This window comes from Salvelinus sp. IW2-2015, linkage group LG4q.1:29 (genome assembly GCF_002910315.2).
Source record: "Salvelinus sp. IW2-2015 linkage group LG4q.1:29, ASM291031v2, whole genome shotgun sequence".
NCBI classification, from domain to species: domain Eukaryota; kingdom Metazoa; phylum Chordata; class Actinopteri; order Salmoniformes; family Salmonidae; genus Salvelinus; species Salvelinus sp. IW2-2015.
This window is the reverse complement of record NC_036842.1, coordinates 53,015,337-53,033,446: the sequence shown is the minus strand read 5'-3', so window position 1 is coordinate 53,033,446 and position 18,110 is coordinate 53,015,337. Positions and strand designations below refer to the sequence as shown.

The 18,110-nt window shown below is 44.7% G+C and overlaps 2 protein-coding genes across 2 annotated transcripts in view; both read right to left on the bottom strand.

Annotated features, from left to right (window-relative positions):
• Positions 1-18: 18 nt before the first annotated feature.
• LOC111962158 (gamma-crystallin M2-like) lies at positions 19-1,127 on the bottom strand. The gene is made up of 3 exons (XM_023985025.2): positions 1,057-1,127; positions 621-860; positions 19-445 (listed from the first exon to the last, which is right to left on the bottom strand). The coding sequence occupies exons 1-3, from the start codon at positions 1,087-1,089 to the stop codon at positions 161-163; spliced, it is 558 nt and encodes a 185-aa protein (XP_023840793.1). The 5' UTR covers positions 1,090-1,127; the 3' UTR covers positions 19-160.
• A 434-nt stretch (positions 1,128-1,561) lies between these two features.
• Positions 1,562-18,110, bottom strand: part of LOC111962160 (receptor-type tyrosine-protein phosphatase eta-like) — a 40,099-nt gene continuing 23,550 nt past the window's right edge. Inside the window, 20 exon segments of the mRNA XM_070442955.1 lie at positions 1,562-3,485; positions 3,685-3,820; positions 4,204-4,229; positions 4,232-4,366; positions 4,884-5,009; positions 6,191-6,244; positions 6,246-6,317; positions 8,129-8,202; positions 8,478-8,568; positions 8,715-8,805; positions 12,181-12,225; positions 12,490-12,577; positions 12,734-12,855; positions 12,991-13,201; positions 13,449-13,598; positions 14,657-14,810; positions 14,905-15,047; positions 15,322-15,588; positions 15,756-16,028; positions 16,247-16,510. Of these exon segments, the coding sequence (XP_070299056.1) occupies positions 3,327-3,485; positions 3,685-3,820; positions 4,204-4,229; positions 4,232-4,366; positions 4,884-5,009; positions 6,191-6,244; positions 6,246-6,317; positions 8,129-8,202; positions 8,478-8,568; positions 8,715-8,805; positions 12,181-12,225; positions 12,490-12,577; positions 12,734-12,855; positions 12,991-13,201; positions 13,449-13,598; positions 14,657-14,810; positions 14,905-15,047; positions 15,322-15,588; positions 15,756-16,028; positions 16,247-16,510 (2,681 nt within the window). The 3' untranslated portion in view covers positions 1,562-3,326.

Here is an 18,110-nt window from a genome sequence, read left to right as displayed (position 1 = left end):
TGTAATTCTTGGGTCATTAAGAATTGGTAGGTTTATGACATATTTGCATGTTTTCAAAGGTGTTTGGGTAAAGGGTCAAATAGAAATATGCAAGATTTGTTTTGTTTTTAATATACATTTTATTCAATGGCTTCTCTTGTTTACATTAGTAAAGCAATATCTAGTAACAGGACTCATTGATACGCCTCATGCTCATGAACCTCATGCCCATAGAGCCCATGCTCATCTGATTGAAGTTTCTGTACTCTCCAGGCCTCATGTACATCATCCTGCCTCTGTACTGGGGCTGCTCGTACATGAGCCAGTGGCCGTCCATCACGTTGCAGGACATGCAGTTGTTCATGCGGTAACGACCCATGATGTCGTCACAGTCGTCCATCATCTCGTGCATCTGACCTCCGAAGTTCTCCCTCTCGTAGATCCTCATCCTGAAAGATCCTCTGTGCTGTAACACGATGAACAACATGTTTTAGTGAGAAATCTGCACAGCTCAGGAACTTCCTGAAAAAATGTGTAATGTAGCATCATAGATTGTAGACATATTGAGGAATGGACACAGGTGTATGTTTCTCAGAAATCAACGCCATAAAATGCTACAAACGAAATGTTATTGGGTTTACCATGGGGATCATGCGACAGGATCTGATGTCGTTCATTCCCATCATGCGCTGGTAGTCAGAGTACTCTCCCCTCCTCATGAACCACTGGCTTCCCATGTAGTTGGGGCGGTCGTAGACCATGAAGCAGCCGCTCTCAACCCTGCAGGACTGGCAGCGGCTCAGGTAGGAGGACATGTCAGGGCAGTCGCTCATGCACTCATAGGAACGACCCTGGAAGTTCCTGTCCTCGTAGAAGGTGACCTGAAAATAAGCAGGAATCCTTTTTATGAACCATTCAAACGTACAAAACCACATTGCTACGTTCTGGGCCTTGCCCAATCCCACTATTAATCAGGTTTCTGCAATTAAGGTTGTCTTGTGCTCTGACACTAGAGTACAAGAGAGCCCTTAGTCTGACAATCTAGGAAAATGTATATTTATATGCACTAAAATATACTTTGCTGTTCATGTTCATGCCGGTGGAGGTCATTTTTTCTCTGTGCTGCTGCTGCTGCTCTTGATGTGGAACTGATATCCTACCTGTTTAAAACCTTTCTTTTTATACCTGTGGCCACATTGTACTAACCCCTGACTCAGCAACATGGCCTAGAGGCCCATAGAGCACTGCGGTTTGTCTAGGGACATGGCTCCATCAAAATAACTTTAAAATGCCGTTTCTCTCGGAACAAAGTAACAATGACCTTTTGTGAAAGGGTTAACAATAAACAGTCCTACCCTCGTCCCGTTTTAGCCGATGTTCATGAGGAATTTGCAAATTATACTTTCTAGTGCTTACCTCAAAGAATTCAACACAAATGTTACAGTTTGTTGCTTGTTTCAATGAATCTTTTATTGAAGTATTTTATCCCAGTTAGTGTGGCCTAATTGAACAAAAGCTTGGGCTGTTGTCTCAGTCAACGCTATGGACATAGTGGCAAATAGTGAAACAGAGAAGCTGACACTTGTAGAGAGAAAAGAGTGCAACATCTTTAATCCCAGGATCGACAGACGGAAGGATACAAATAGAACATCTTTACCTTTTCCTCCTCTGCATTGTACCAGCAAGCATCACATAGTGTATCACAGCATTGTAACACAATTCCTACACCACTCCATAAAACTTCCTAAAACTCTGAGGAAGACTATTTGCGGAGTCAGCAATGTACATTATGATACAAAGACAGTACAACAATATCAGGAGAGTGGCTTTAAATTCAACCACAGCTGACCTGTAAATCTATGACCTATATCCAGAAACACCCCTTATTCCCAAGCCATTTATAGATATTTATGTAGTTTTGACAAAAAGAATCCACCAAGAATATCACTATCGGAAAAGCTAGGTAAAAAAGCTTTTACCAATCCAATTCTTTCTGATCTAGGGAGTAGAGGTTGTTTCTGGACAGGGCCCATGAATTCATGTATATATAACCACATATTTCCAAAAAGGGCAAATTGTCTCATGGAAAACTGCCGTCCCAATGACTGCAAACCTTTTCCTGCTCCTATGATAGAAACATCACCAATAGACATTAAGCAAAGCATTACATGAGCCCCTTTCTATGAAACATACAGCAGGTCAACAACAAGCAGTAGGCAAACATTTCACAATGCGTAACCTATGAGTATTTTGAGGGTGAGAGATGAGCCAGACTGAGGTTTTGTGAATGGTGATTTCGCATTGCACAAAGTGGGTTTCAACAGTCAGGAGGGCCACAGGCTCGCACAGCAGTTTCTCAATCATTTCTCATGATCACCTCAAGAATATGTACACCAGCCTTAGACAGCTATTGGAGAATTTAAAAAGCTACAGTGTAAAAACGTAAATGCATCCAGTGCTTTACGCAGAACAGCGCATAAAAACCCAAAGGTTCTCACGAAACTCCTCGTTTTAAAACTCGTTGAGATATCCAAATTCTCTGGAGTGAAAGTGTAACATTTGACTTTAAATATCTAATACTAGATACTATTTGTATAGGCCTATTGCCAGGAGTAGCTCTCCTTTCCACCTCTAAAACGGTGTATTGTGCTTGTCCTGTCATTGTACATAAAGAACAATATAATTGCGCCACCTAGTGGAAACTCTCGGGAGGGCACATCAAGGCACAGAAGAGAGGAGAGTTTTTGTTTTGTAGTTTTTTTTTTAAATTGTTGGATAATTGTTATGTTGGGTGCTAATCCCTACCTAAAGATGGAGATATATGGCAACCACAACATTGGGCCCATTTAACAATACACGAGATCTGCATTTAATTTGATATTAATATACAGTGCATATATATCTTTGTATTCATTTACATCTCACACAGTATAACCACACATCCTTTCACATATATTACCTGAGCAAGTATTCTTAACATATTGGCAATACTACAACAATCACAATAAGAGAGCAGGCAGACATTCAAAGTATCAGCAATATAAAAATATGGAAATATAAGAATTACATCTCTAAAATATAATTGTATGTACATTCCATTGTTGGTCTTTGGATGAAAATTGTGCGTCTGTTCCTCTGAACAGTTACCTCCCTTGTTATTTTTCCTACTTCCACAACAAATAAATACTACAAAAAACTAGATCAATAAATACAGTGAGAGTCTATGAAAAAAAAGACTTTCCCTTTCCTAAGCTCGTCTCTACAGGCCTTGTCTGGCTGATACTGGAGGAGGGGAGTGGAGGAAGACTGGGGAGGAATAGAGAGAGGAATGAGTGGACCAGAGGCCTCTACGCGTTGTGGTAGCCATTCTTAGATGGATCCTTCCTGGGTTCTACGTTCTCGTAGATGGTGAGCGCAGCCGTGTTCTGGTAGATTAAATCCACGTTGGTTCCAGTTCTGGATCGGATGATGTCCATGGCACACTGGTTTAGGAACACATACTGCTCCTGTAAGACAATAACACAATGTACTACAATTAGGATGAAGCAAACTTGACCGTTCAGATGTCAAAACATTTTTACCTAGTGACCACATAAGCACCCGTAGCATAACTTCCACTTTTAACCACAGTGACGTATTGTACAGTAGGCCTGTAATAAACCCAGAAACATGCTGAAATGTAGACCAGTGTAGGCAGTGACTGACCTCTGTCTGCACCATGAGGGGCCGGTGCATGCGCAGGTCGTGGATGGTGCCGTACACGTCCACCATACTCTCCCTCTCTATCTGGAAGATCAGCCGGTCGATGGCTATGAAGGTGCCTGTACGGCCTACACCCGCACTGAGTGGAGAGAGAGAGAGACAGAGAGAGGGGAGAGAGTGAGCAAGAGGAAGAAAGAGGAGAGAGAGCAAGAGGGAGAGAAAGGAGAGAGAGAGAGAGGAGAGAGAGAGCAAGGGGGAGAGAAAGGAGAGAGAGCAAGAGTGAGAGAAAGGAGAGAGAGAGAGAGAGAGAGAGGAGAGAGAGAGCAAGAGGGAGAGAGAACTAATGTTAATTGACTTAAACGAATAATGCTTCTTGAAGTTAACTAAGATACACACATTGTTGTGTGTGTTGTGTGTGTGTTTGTGTGTGTGTGTGTGTGTGTGTGTGTGTGTGTGTGTGTGGTGTGGTGTGTGTGTGTGTGTGTGTGGTTGTGTGTGTGTGTGTGTGGTGTGTGTGTGTACCTGCAGTGGACGACGGTGGGCGGAGTGGGCGTGAGTACTGGTCCATGTGTTCTCGGACCAGGTGTCTGAAGTTGATGAGCAGCTCGGTGGTCTCGGGGACGCCGTGGTCTGGCCAGGCTGTGAAGTGGAAGTGACGTACTGAGCGTATCTCAACCGTCTTCACCTGTCAGCCAATCACAAACACAGGGACACTTACCGATAAGCACTAAGGAATGCATGACATGTAATGAAGGACCCCTTGCAGGATCCGGTTAACAGAGTCGTAGTTGAATCAGAAGACATCTGCTAAAATTCCTTTCAAAAAAAAATTGTACATTTAAAAAAAAAAAATTGCTAGGCAAGTCAGTTAAGAACAAATTCTTATTTACAATGACGATCTACACCGGCCAGACCTGGACGACGCTGGGCCAATTGTGCGCCGCCCTATGGGACTCGCAATTACGGCTGGATGTGATACAGTCTGGAAATCAAACCAGGGACTGTAGTGACACCTCTAGCACGGAGATGCAGTGCCTTAGACTGCTGCGACACTCGGGAATGAATGGAACGGAGTCGAACATGTGGTTTCCATATGTTTGATGTGTTTGATACCGTTCCATTTATTCCATTCCAGCCATAACAAGGAGCTTGTCCTCCTATAGCTCTTCGCACCAGCCTCCTCTGTTATCACAGCAACTTACATTTTTTATGTCAAAGTCCCTGATGGTCCAGTCTTCTAGGGGGATCTCAGAGGTGGTTGTCACGGTGATATTCTCAAAGTGCTTGGTCTCAGATGGATAGTATTCCTCACATTTGACCTTAGCGGAGAGAGGTGGRTGGGTGAGAGACAGGTGTGCTGTTATGAATTGTGGTAGCTTAGTGTGAGGACATGTGGGTCAGGACTTCTTTCCATAGAGTTAGATAGAGGACTCATCTTTGTATCTGTGCCATTAAGGCGTCTGTGCCATTGAGGCTATCCCCATTTTAAAGTAGTACATTTTCTTCTTCTTTTGTGTTTGAAAAAAGCGCAACACTAATACTGGTGATTTACCTCTTCCTGCGAGTCCTAAACCAAATTGTGTGTGTCATTCATTTATTGTGGTCACTAGATGATAGTGATATTGCTTAAAGCCATTTACTAACCATAGGCAACCCAATTTTGAAGAAGACGACAATGCTCCCCGTTTTTCATCTAGTTGTTCAGTACAGTTTCCATTTAATTGAACGTTCCACACATTTTTTTCCCGTACTGAAAGCAGCCCTTGATAATTGATGATTGCACAGGTGTGTGGGTTAGGCACTTAGTGGGAGAGAGGTGGACAGGTTAGCCTTTCGGACTGGTGGCCTGACAGTGTTTGTTAGTGTAAATACTCTTGTTTGGGCATGCCTTTTGCAATTTCTGTGTAAATATTTTCATTTTGGTCACCGTCCTAGCTTGTGCTTGACGACTGGCGTCGAGACCGATCCGGCCCTGAATCTGGTAGTGTGTGTGTGTGTGTGTGTGTGTGTGTGTGTGTGTGTGTGTGTGTGTGTGGTGTGTGTGTGTGTGTGTGTGTGTGTGTGGTGTGTGTGTGTGTGTGTGTGTGTGCTGTGTCTGTGTCTGTGTGTGTGTGTGTGTGTGTGTCTGTGTCTGTGTGTGTGTGTGTGTGTGTTTAGCTTCTGGTCTAACTATATACCAACGTATTTGTAGGGTGACACCTTTTAAATGGATGTGCCCCCAGACGTGAAAGGGCTAACCTTCTCTGGCTGAGATCCGGCTATGGTGGAATGCCTGAATTACATTTTTGGTGCATTCAAGACTAGCTTGACACCATATAGAGAGGTCTGCAGTGACTAAAAGGCAGTCTGGAGCGCTTCAACAACCTGAACCAGAGAAGGAGCATTGGAGTAGATGACTATATATTCTGCAGACAGACGCAGCTTGGCTGGTTACATCCCTTTCCAATACACTAAATGGTGTGCATGTGCACGCGTACGTGTGTGTGTGTGTGTACTCACTCGTCCTGTTTTCGTTACAGCGTGTCAGCATGACCAGAGTCTGGACGTTCTTCTCCCAGATCATTCCTCCAGAACTCGTTGACAGTGCCGGGCAAAGGACCCTGGGCCGCAATAAACTCCTTCCTGGAGTTGTAACCCTGGCAGTGGGAACATATTGACCCAGAACGTAAGCATCTACAACAAGCACTATCGAATACTTCGAGTGTTAATATAAGTTTCTTGCCAAAAGTATTCATCCCCTTTGGCATTTTTCCTATTTTGTTGCATTACAACCTGTAATTTAAATGGATTTTTATTTGGATTTCATGTAATGGACATACACAAAATAGGCCAAATTAGTGAAGTGAAAAAAATAACTAGTGAAGTGAATAAAAATAACTAGTGAAGTGAATAAAAAAAATTTTTACGGAAAAGTGGTGCGTGCATATGTATTCATCCCCTTTGCTATGAAGCCCCTCAATAAGATCTGATGCAACCAATTACCTTCAGAAGTCACATAATTAGATAAATAAAGTCCATCTGTGTGCAATCTAAGTGTCACATGATCTCAGTATATATACACCAGTTCCGAACGGCCCCAGAGTCTGCAACACCACTAAGCAAGGGGCACCACCAAGCAAGCAGCACCATGAAGACCAAGGAGCTCTCCAAACAGGTCAGGGACAAAGTTATGGAGAAGTACAGATCAGGGTTGGGTTATAAAAAATCTCAGAAACTTTTAACATCCCACGGAGCACCATTAAATCCATTATTAAAAATTTTAAGAATTTGGCACCACAACAAACCTGCCAAGAGAGGGCCGCCCACCAAAACTCACGGACCAGGCAAGGAGGGCATTAATCAGAGAGGCAACAAAGAGACCACAGATAACCCTGAAGGAGCTGCAAAGCTCCACAGCGGAGATTGGAGTATCTGTCCATAGGACCACTTTAAGCTGTACACTCCACAGAGTTGGGCTTTACGGAAGAGTGGCCAGAAAAAAGTCATTGCTTAAAGAAAAAAATAAGCAAACACGTTTGGTGTTCGCCAAAAGGCATGTGGGAGACTCCCCAAACATATGGAAGAAGGTACTCTGGTCAGATGAGACTAAAATTTAGCTTTTTGGCCATCAAGAAAAACGCAATGTCTGGCGCAAATCCAACACCGCTCATCACCCGAGAACACCATCCCCACAGTGAAGCATGGTGGTGGAAGCATCATGATGTGGTGATGTTTTTCATCGGCAGGGACTGGGAAACTGGTCAGAATTTAAGGAATGATGGATGGCGCTAAAAACAGGGAAATTCTTGAGGGAAACCTGTTTCACTCTTCCAGAGATTTGAGACTGGGACGGAGGTTCACCTTCCAACAAGACAATGACCGAAGCACACTGCTAAAGCACCACTCGAGTGGTTTAAGGGGAAACATTTAAATGTCTTGGAATGGTCTAGTCAAAGCTCAGACCTCAATCCAATTGAGAATCTGTGGTATGACTTAAAGATTGCTGTACTCCAGCGGAACCCATCCAACTTGAAGGAGCTGAAGCAGTTTTGCCTTGAAGAATGGGCAAAAATCCCAGTGGCTATATGTGCCAAGCTTATAGAGACATACCCCAAGAGACTGGCAGCTGTAATTGCTGCAAAAGGTGGCTCAACAAAGTATTGACTTTGGCGGGGTGAATACTTATGCACGCTCAAGTTTGTTTCACAATAAAACATATTTTGCATCTTAAAAGTGGTAGGAATGTTGTGTAAATCAAATGATACAACCCCCCCAAAAAAATCTAGTTAAATTCCAGGTTGTAAGGCAACGAAATAGGAAAAATGTCAAGGGGGTGAATACCTTTGCAAGCCACTGTATCTAGCTATATCGATCCTGCTTTGTGAAATAAGCCCAGAGCAGAGCTGAATCAGAGAGGGTCAGAGAAAGCTGATTATGATAGCGGTGATGATGATGGGTCAGTACGCACCGGGATGTAGTTAGAATTGATGTAGTCGTCAAATGGACTTCCATGGATGGACAGTTTCACTCTAGAGGAATCATCTGGGATGTGGGAAAGAGGAGCAATGAGGATTGATAGAACTGAAAGAGAGTTCCTGTCACTCTGCCCAGAGACAAAGCATCATGCTCCCAACCACTCTAGTGTAAATGCTTGCTTGAATAAACAGCTAAGCTATTGAATAAACAAAGGAGTTAGTCTGTATGGAAATGAGGATGGAGGATTAGATATGATAAGCTATGGTAGCTATGGTAAGCAGTGGCAGGGGGACAGGGGTCGTTGTTATGGAGACAGGGGTCAGGGGTCATGGTTGACTCACAGGGAAGCACATTGTTGTAGCGGTTCTTAGACTTGTTCTCCATGGCCAAAGCGCTGGTTTTTGCTTGGGCTGTTCCCACTAGCTTCAGGTCCTAGAGGGAGAGGGAGACATTAGGCAACCAGGAACGAGTTGCTTACAAAGAAACACAGGCATATTTACAGAATACAGAACATCAACTGATGCCCGATGGAACATCCAAAATATGTGTATGAACGAAGAAATAGATTAATATTTTACCTCAAACTCCTCAGCGAAACCACAGTTGGAGTCTGCTCTCTGCTTCTTGTAATAAGCCTCATAGTCCTCCACCCTCACAACAACGGTTCTGCTAATAGAGACACAGGAGAAAAGCATTAACACAAACACGAGTGACACCAAGAAACTGTGTGCAACTCTACCTGTTGCATCATTCAATGTGTCAAATTGTTAAGATGGCGCCGAAGAAGATGGCTGACATTTTTCATGCCCGTAACCAATTGTGTCCATACATTTTTTTGCGTTGTTTGTAACTTGTTTTTTTCACTTATTTTGTAGATAATGTTGCTGCTACCATCTCCTATGACGGAAAATAACATCTGGACATCAGAAATGGGATTACTCGCCACGAACTGGAAGAAGCTTTTCGAGAAAGATATACTGCTCTCCCGAGAACAGAACCAGATCCCCGTCATTTGCGTGAAGAAAAGACGTAGGAAAAGAGGCCGCAGACAGGCTGCCTTTTGAGAATCGGTAGGCGAGCGAGTAAACTCCCACTGCCATCAATTCTACTTGCTAACATGCAATCATAGGAAAAAAACGATTACGATTATACTACCAACAGGACATTAAGAACTGTAATATCTTATGTTTCAACGAGTCGTGGCTGAACAACGACATGGATAATATAGAACTGGAGAGATTTTCCATGCACCGGCAGAACAGCGAAGCCATGTCTGGTAAGACGAGGGGTGGTGGTGTGTGTCTTTTTGTATTAACAGCTGGTGCGCAATATCTAATATTATAGAAGTCTCGAGTTATTATTCGCCTGAGGAAGAGTACCTTATGATAAACTGTAGACCACACTATCTACCAAGAGAGTTCTCATCTGTATTATTCGTAGCCGTCTATTTACCACCACAGACCGATGCTGGCACTAAGACCGCACTCAACCAACTCTTTAAGGCCATAAGCAAACAAGAAAATGCTCACCCAGAAGCGGTGCTCCTAGTGGCCGGGGACATTAATGCAGGCAAACTTAAATCAGTTTTACCATATTTTTACCAGCATGTCACATGTGCAACCAGAGGAAAGAAAAACTCTATACCACCTTTACTCCACACACAGACATGCATACAAAGCTCTCCCCCACCCTCCATTTGGCAAATCTGACCATAATTATTTCCTGCTTATTCCTGCTTGCAAGCAAAAACTAAAGCAGGAAGTACCAGTGACTCACTCAATACTGAAGTGGTCAGATGACGCAGATGCTACGCTACAGGACTTTTGCTAGCACAGACTGGAATATGTTCCGGGATTCATCCAATGGCATTGATGAGTATACCACCTCAGTCATCGGCTTCATCAATAAGTGCATCGACAACGTCGTCCCAACAGTGACCGTACGTACATATCCCAACCAGAAGCCATGGATTACAGGCAACATCCGCATCGAGCTAAAGGCTAGAGCTGCCGCTTTCAAGGAGCGGGACACTAATCAGGATGCCTATAAGAAATCCCGCTTTGCCCTCAGACGAACCATCAGAAGGAGCAAAGCGTCAATACGGGATAAAAATTGAATCCTACTACACCGGCTCTGACGCTCGTCGGATGTGACAGGGCTTGAAAACTATTTCAGACTACAAAGGGATACCCAGACGCGGGCTGCCCAGTGACGCGAGCCTACCAGACGAGCTAAATGCCTTTTATGCTCGCTTCAAGGCAAGCAACACTAAAGCATGCACGAGAGCACCAGCTGTTCTGGATGACAGTGTTTGATAACGCTCTCGGTAGCCGATGAGAGCAAGACCTTTAAACAGGTCAACATTCACAAAGGCGCGGGGCCAGATGGATTACCAGGACGTGTAATCAAAATCAGACTGGGTCTGTAATAACTACATGTTTCAAGCAGACCACCATAGTCTCTGATCCCAAGGAAGGGAAGGGAACCTGCCTAAATGATTACAGCGCCGTATCACTCACATCGGTAGCCATGAAGTGCTTTGAAAGGCTGGTCATGGCTCACATCTACAGCATCCTCCCGGATACCCTAGACCCACTCCAATTCGCATACTGCCCCAACAGATCCACAGATGACGCAATCTCAATCGCACTCCACACTGCCCATTCCCACCTGGACAAAAGGAACACCTATGTGAGAATGCTGTTCATTGACTACAGCTCAGCGTTCAACACCATAGTGCCAACGAAGCTCATCACTAAGCTAAGGACCCTGGGACTAAACACATCCCTCTGCAACTGGATCCTGGACTTCCTGATGGGCCTCCCCCAGGTGGTAAGGGTAGGCAACAACACATCTGCCACGCTGATCCTCAACCCTGGTCCCCTCAGGGGTGTGTACCTGTCCTGTACTCCCTGTTCTCCCACGACTGAGTGGCCAAACCTCCAACACCATCATTAAGTTTGCTGACAACACTACAGTTGCAGGCCTGATCACCGACAATGAGACAGCCTATAGGAACAACAACCTCTCCCTCAATGTGAGTAAGACAAAGGAGCTGATCGTGGACTACAGGTGAACATGCCCCCAATAACATCAACGGGGCTGTAGTGGAGCAGGTTGAGAGTTTCAAGTTCCTTGGTGTCCACATCACCAACGATCTATCATGGTCCAAACACACCAAGACAGTCGTAAAGAGGGCACAACAACACCTTTTCCCCCTCAGAAGACTGAAAAGACTTGGCATGGGTCCCCAGATCCTAAAAAAGTTTTACAGCTGCACCATCGGGAGCATCCTGACCGGTTGCATCACCTCCTGGTATGGCAACTGCTTGGCATCTGACCATAAGGCGCTACAGAGGATAGTGCGTACGGGCCAGTACATCACTGGGGCCAAGCTTCCTGCAATCCAGGACCTATATAATCGGCGGTGTCAGAGGAAAGCCCATAACATTGTCAGAGACTCCAGTCACCCAAGTCATAGACTGTTTTCTCTGCTACCGCACGGCAAGCGGTACTGGATCGCCAAGTCTAGGACCAAAAGGCTCCTTAACAGCTTCTATCCCCAAGCCATAAGACTGCAGAACAATTAATCAAATGGCCACCGGACTATTACATTGACACACACCCCCCCTCCGTTTGTTTTGTACACTGCTGCCACTCGCTGCTATTATCTATGCATAGTCACTTCACCCCTACCTACATGTGCAAATGACCTCTAACCTGTACCACCGCACACTACCCCTGTATATAGCCTCGCTATTGTTATGTTTTATTGTGTTCCTTTTTATTATTTTTTACTTTCGTTTATTTGGTAAATATTTTCTTAACTCTTCTTGAACTGCACTGTTGGTTAAGGGCTTGTAAGTAAGCATTTCACGATAAGGTCTACACTTGTTGCAATCGGCGCATGTGACAAATACTGATTTGAAGTCTCCTAATAGGTTACCATAAGAGTCGATACTCACACTTTAGCTCTGGGGGAAAAATGCATTCAATTTCAAACTGAGATGGATCAGAAAACAAGTGAAGGATCATCATAATAACCTCATAGAGTGAATCTGGATGTCTGAAGAGTCCTTCTTGTTTTGTCTGTAAAAACAAAGGCATACAAAAATCATATGACCATTCAAAAACGTTTCAAAAACTCCTCTAAATTATCGAGTGATGATGAACAAGATGATGATGATGATGATCCTGTGTGGCTCAGTTGGTAGAGCATGGCGCTTGCAACACCAGGATTGTGGGTTTGACTCCCGAGGCCACCCATAAGTCAAATGTATGTGTGCATGACATTAAGTCGCTTTGAATAAAAGAGTCTGCTAAATGGCATATATTACGATGACGATCTCTCACCTCCTCCAGTAGATGATGAAGCCGGCAGTAATGATGACGAGGATGACAAAAACTCCAAGCGTTGCCCCGACAGCCACACTGGTGACCACTACATAAGAATGACCAAAGAGAACGCCTTGTGAAAGCAATATATTACGAAGACATCCATCGTGCCTTTTATCATTGTAAGACTTGCTAGAAGGACTCATAACAGCTCATAGCTGTGGTTTAAACAGTTAACACAGTGTAAAAGTGCAATAGCTACCTGGGTCCTGAGGGAGGTACAATGAATTTGAGTTAAACAGAGTTATCACGACGAGTGACGAACCGACGTTCAGAAGCCCATTCTGCTCTACCACCATTTCAGTGAATAAAACAATGGCATAACTGTGAAGACAAAAGAAAAATGTAAAACATTTGACATTTTAACTCATAGTTTACATCAGTAGTTGATTAACGCAAGCTGAATTGTAGTTCCATCCCTTCCACTCATCACACATAATGCCTGTGTTGTGTTCATACCTGTACTCTCGTTTGGCCTTCAGTTGGCCATTGGTATAGCCCTTCCATGAGGTTTTGTCCCCTATGTAAATGTCAATGTTTCCTGCACGTTTCCTCCTCCGGCTGTTGTTAGTGTTGTCTTTGACCGTAGCCAGGTATGCAGTAGTAGAGCCTGCTTCCCAGTCCTGATAAGTCTTCACTAAGTACTGCGATGAGTTAGACTGATCTACATCTGCAAGTAAAACACTGCACACATGAGTATGGTAAAGATCACCAATTAAGAAAATGTAGTCAAATTGTTTGGACAAAGACACAAAATATTTTGAGATAAATCATCTTGAATATGTTGACTCAGAATTCTCTCAGTTAAATTAATCCAAGTCTATACTTGCATGTCTTTTTTATACCCAAAACCAAAACTGGCCAATCTACAAATCAATCATAAACCAATCTTAACCAATAGGATGAAGGGGACCCACTGTTGATGTCTGAGGTCACCAACACGCCGTAGTGTTTGATTGGTCCATTGGTGCTGTCCAGGAGGCTGGGGGTCAGCTGTACAGAGAAGGAGTTGTGATCCTTCGATGTGACCCTGACTAGGGACTCAACGTCAGCTGGGATAGAAGGGACTGGAGAAATGGAAGAGAGGAGGAAGAAATGGGACATAAATTCTTACAGTATTTCTACTTACATCCTGAAAGGATTGTGTTCACAAGCTTACATATTACTTCAATACAGATGTAGGATCTTAATTTGATCACCCTCTTGCCGGAGAACTTTCCTGCAATGCAGAACATTTTAAACTTGAAGTATACACTGAGTATACAAAACATGCTCTTTCCATGACAGACTGAACAGGTGAATCCAGGGGAAAGCTATGACCCCTTATTGATGTCACTTGTTAAATCCACTTTAATCCGTGTAGATGAAGCAGAGGAGACAGGATTTAAGGATTTCTAGCTAGCTTTTTGGATTTCTAAGCCTTGAGACAAATGAGACATGGATTGTGTATGTGTTCCATTCAGAGGGTGAATAGGCAAGACAAAAGATTGAAGTGCCTTTGAACGGAGTATGGTAGTAGGTGCCATGCGCAGAAGTTTGTGTCAAGAACTGCAATGCTGCTGGGTTTTTCACACGCAACAGTTTCCCGTGTGTGTCAAGAATGGTCAATGGACATCCAGCCAACTTGACACAACTGTGGGAAGCATTAGAGTCAACATGGGCCAGCATCCCTGTGGAACACGTTGGATACCTTGTAGAGTCCATTCCCTGACAAATTTAGGCTGTTCTGAGGTCAAAARGGGGGGGTATTTGAGGTTTTAAAAGGCTTCTGAAGTATTTAATTTCCACTTTAAAATGAGATTTTCCCTTACAAATAAATACATCAACCCCTACAAAAATGTCCATTAATTATAATCTACACAATTCACATTTCCTGTTGCTGCAGAATTATTTTCCTGCCGTAGAAAACTGGCTCAAATTTAAGATCCTACATCTGTACATGGGCAACACATATTGTCTAGGTAAAGAAAATCCATGTACAACACATAACGTTTTTAATATTGTCAATGTAATTGTGTGAAAAGCATACTGTACATTTTCAAATTGTGAGGGTAATTAAGTTGTTCAATCATATTCCATCAAATTTGCGCCTACATTGCAATTGAACTATGTTTCTGTCACATACCAGTAATGCCAGTCTTGCAGGTGAGGCTTTGGATGGTGCTGGTTTTCCCACAGCCCAGAGTGGTCACGGTCAGGGTGTAGTCTGTATAGTGCTTCAGGTCAGGGACTGTGTGACCACAGGCTGGGTTACAGTCACCAATTGTCTTATTGTGTACCTAAACCAATCAATCAATCAGTCAATCAATAATTGTTTTGTTTCGGTGAACAATATTCACTGTACTGTTTGAGAAATGCATTGTGTAGCCGCACCTGGCCCTGAGGGAGTTGGATGGTTTCCTTAGCAGTGATCTGAAAGCCCTGGTGCAGTCCTTTGGGTTTGGTCCAGGACAGATTCAGCTTGGCGTTGGGGTCATTAGGAGAGGCACACTTCAAGTTGGACACAGGGCTGGCATCTATGGCACAGTGAGGGAGAGAAAGAGATTCCCAGATTTCAGTTGTGATTTTATTACCAGAAAATGTGCAGACCATGGCTGAAAAATACAATTTAAAAGAGATCAAAACTCAGTTAAAAAATGACATATAAAATAGCATCCCTATCTGGATCAGTGTCTGTAGATGCTAGTAACGGTAGTACATCCTTTATCAATCCCTATATGCATTCTTAACGCATCCCACACTGGTGGTACAGTATGGTAGTCTACATGTGAAAACATGCTATGATCTTACTGGTGCAGCTGGAGGTGGAGACTGGAGCTCCCTCTGTTCCGTCATCGGTCTGTGTTGTTACGGTGAAGTTATACGGACTCCCAGGGACCAATCCATTGACGGGCAGGTTTTCCATAGCTGTGGTTCTATTACTGATGATTAACCCAGTGGAGTTGGTCCAGGTCACTCTGTAGCTGTAGCCTGGTTTGTGACCTACAGGCTTTGACCAGGTCAATGTTAGGTTCACCTCGGCCGTCACTGCACTCAGTGACTGGACACTCTCTGGTCCTTGGGAATTCAATCAAAGACGGCATAGAGGTGGTTAGTAGAACAATAATTATGAACACAGAAAGCAAACGTCTCGGGGGTTGTGTTAGGGTGTATGTGTTTCGGAAATGATCGCGCGTGTGCGCATGCTCGCGTGTGTGTGTGCGCGTGTGCGTGTTGACACTCACTGGTTGTGACCAAACTGCTCCAGACCTCCTCACTGTGGAAGCCTAGCACTCCCACTGTAACCACAGACATATTGTAGGGTGTTCCAGAGGACAGGCTGGGCAGTGTTTGACTTGTGTTTGTAGTAGTGACCGTCTTGTTGTCTAGCTGCGTCGACAGGTACTTCACCAGGTAACTGAAGGTGGTGTTGGCCATCAGAGGAGCTTCACCCCACTCCACAGTGACGGAACTAGTAGTCTTCTCCAAGATCATGATGGGCCCAGGCGGGTTGGGTTCTGAGAGAGACAATTGACAGCAATTTATATTGAGTTGTAAAAAACATCCGTGAATTGAATGTCCTTGCAAGTATCTTGAAAGCTAACTCTGGACTCGTGCGAAATAAACATTGTTCTTCGTCTTAGCTACAACAAATGAATGAACTCGAACAGACAGAGGAGGCATGCTACTGTAAGTAGAACTCTGCCCCCCCCCCTGGCTCCTCCCTTATACTCACGAGTTGCTGTAGTTACAGGTCCTGATGTTTCATTGAAGGGACCACTGATAGTGGTCACCACGGCTGTGTACTCTCTCCCAGCTGACAGGTAACTGAAGGTGTGTGTCTGCTGGTTGGAGTTCAGCCATACGGGGGTAAAGACCTGGTCAGTGCTGTTCAGATGGACCACATACTGCCCCACATTCCCTGGTGGTGCCGCCCAGCTCACCACCATGGTATTGGTGCTACCGTTGTTGGAGATGGATGGCTGGACAGACTCAGGCTCTGGTAGAGAAGAACAGAGATGGGGGTGAGGTTAGAAAGGAGGAGGGGGAGGGGAGAACGAGGGAAGATACAAAGGGATATAGATTCTAGAAAAACTTAACATTATGACTGTAACTACTGCTCCCTGGAAGAGGGAAATGAGATACAACACAACTACGGGGAGTCTGACAAGGCCAATGAAATCTGCGCCTTGCTGGAAGCCCCACCTTCCACAGGTGATAACCCTGAGGCCCGGATTCATTCCTTTAATTCAGTACCTCTCTTTACCTAGCCGAGAACCGTTTCCCACCTTTAGGGAACAGTAGTTATAGCCAAACGGTACAACATAACTATGGAGAACTAAAATCCCGCCCCAAGCCACCTCCAACGGATACCACCCCGCAAGATGCGGTAGTCTGGGTATTGCGCACATTGCGCGCTGCCTAATGACCCTCTCCTGTCCCAGCTGTAAGCACCCTGTAGGCTACACCGGGAGCAGTGACATCCAAGCGATAAAACCTCACAAAAGTGTGTGGAGATGCCCAACTAGCCACAGCACAAATATCCACTACAGTCAACCCTGTAAATAACACCCAAGACAATGCCAGACGCCTGGTGAAGTGGGTGCGTACACCGCTAGGTAACCCTTGCACCTTGCTACTATATGCCTGGGAGATAGCTTCCACAATTGAGTGGGAGAGATGCTGTTTAGAAAGCGCCCTGCCGCGAGCTGGATTAGCAAAACAGACAAAACGCTGGTCACCGGAAATCCTGGGTCCGCCCAAGGTACGTGTGTAAAGCTCATACTGGAAAGAGGGCATGTAACCTCTGTTGCTCTTCYGAAGCAAAAGCAAGAGGCGGAAAGGGAAATACCTCGAACGCTAAGGACATAACCATGACTCTCGAGGCAAAGGCCGCATTCAGATGCAACGTCACCTTTGAGTTGCCAGGGGTGAAATGAGTACAGGAAGGGTGTATGGATAATGTGTGGAAAACCCCAACGCGTTTAGCCGAGGCCAAAGCCACGAGCAAGGATGTCTTGTAGGAGAAGATCTTCAGATCYACAGACTCCAGTGGGTCAAAGGGGGACTAACACAGAGCATCCAAAACCAAAGCTAAATCCCAAGTGGGCGCAATAGGTTTAGAGACCTGTCGGAACCGCACCGCCAGGGGATGAGCCTCTGGACCGGCGCCATCAATTCCCACATGACCCGCTGAAATAGTACATTTTGAAAATGGAGAATGAAGCACCCTGCTCAAAAATCTCCTGTAGGAACAATAGAAAGGCCCTCCAGAGAACTCTGAAAATGAACAATTCCTTTATTTTGGCACCCAAAGCTCAAACGCCTGTCACTTATACGCATGCAGCCCTCTCGTGGACGGCACCCTTGTGGACTGAATAGTAGCAATCAAGTTCAGAGGTAAACCTCTAGCCGTCAGATTGGACCTCTCTGGGGCCAAGCCCAGAGGTATAGCCTCCACTCCTTGGTGTAGCCTCCACTCCTGAGAGAGAGGGCCCSACCTGGATAAAAGATCTGCACCAGAGTTGATTCAACCGGGGTTATGTATCGCTCGATACGAGAGCATGTGCCCGACAAAAGCAGGGGAGAGCGCCTGAGCA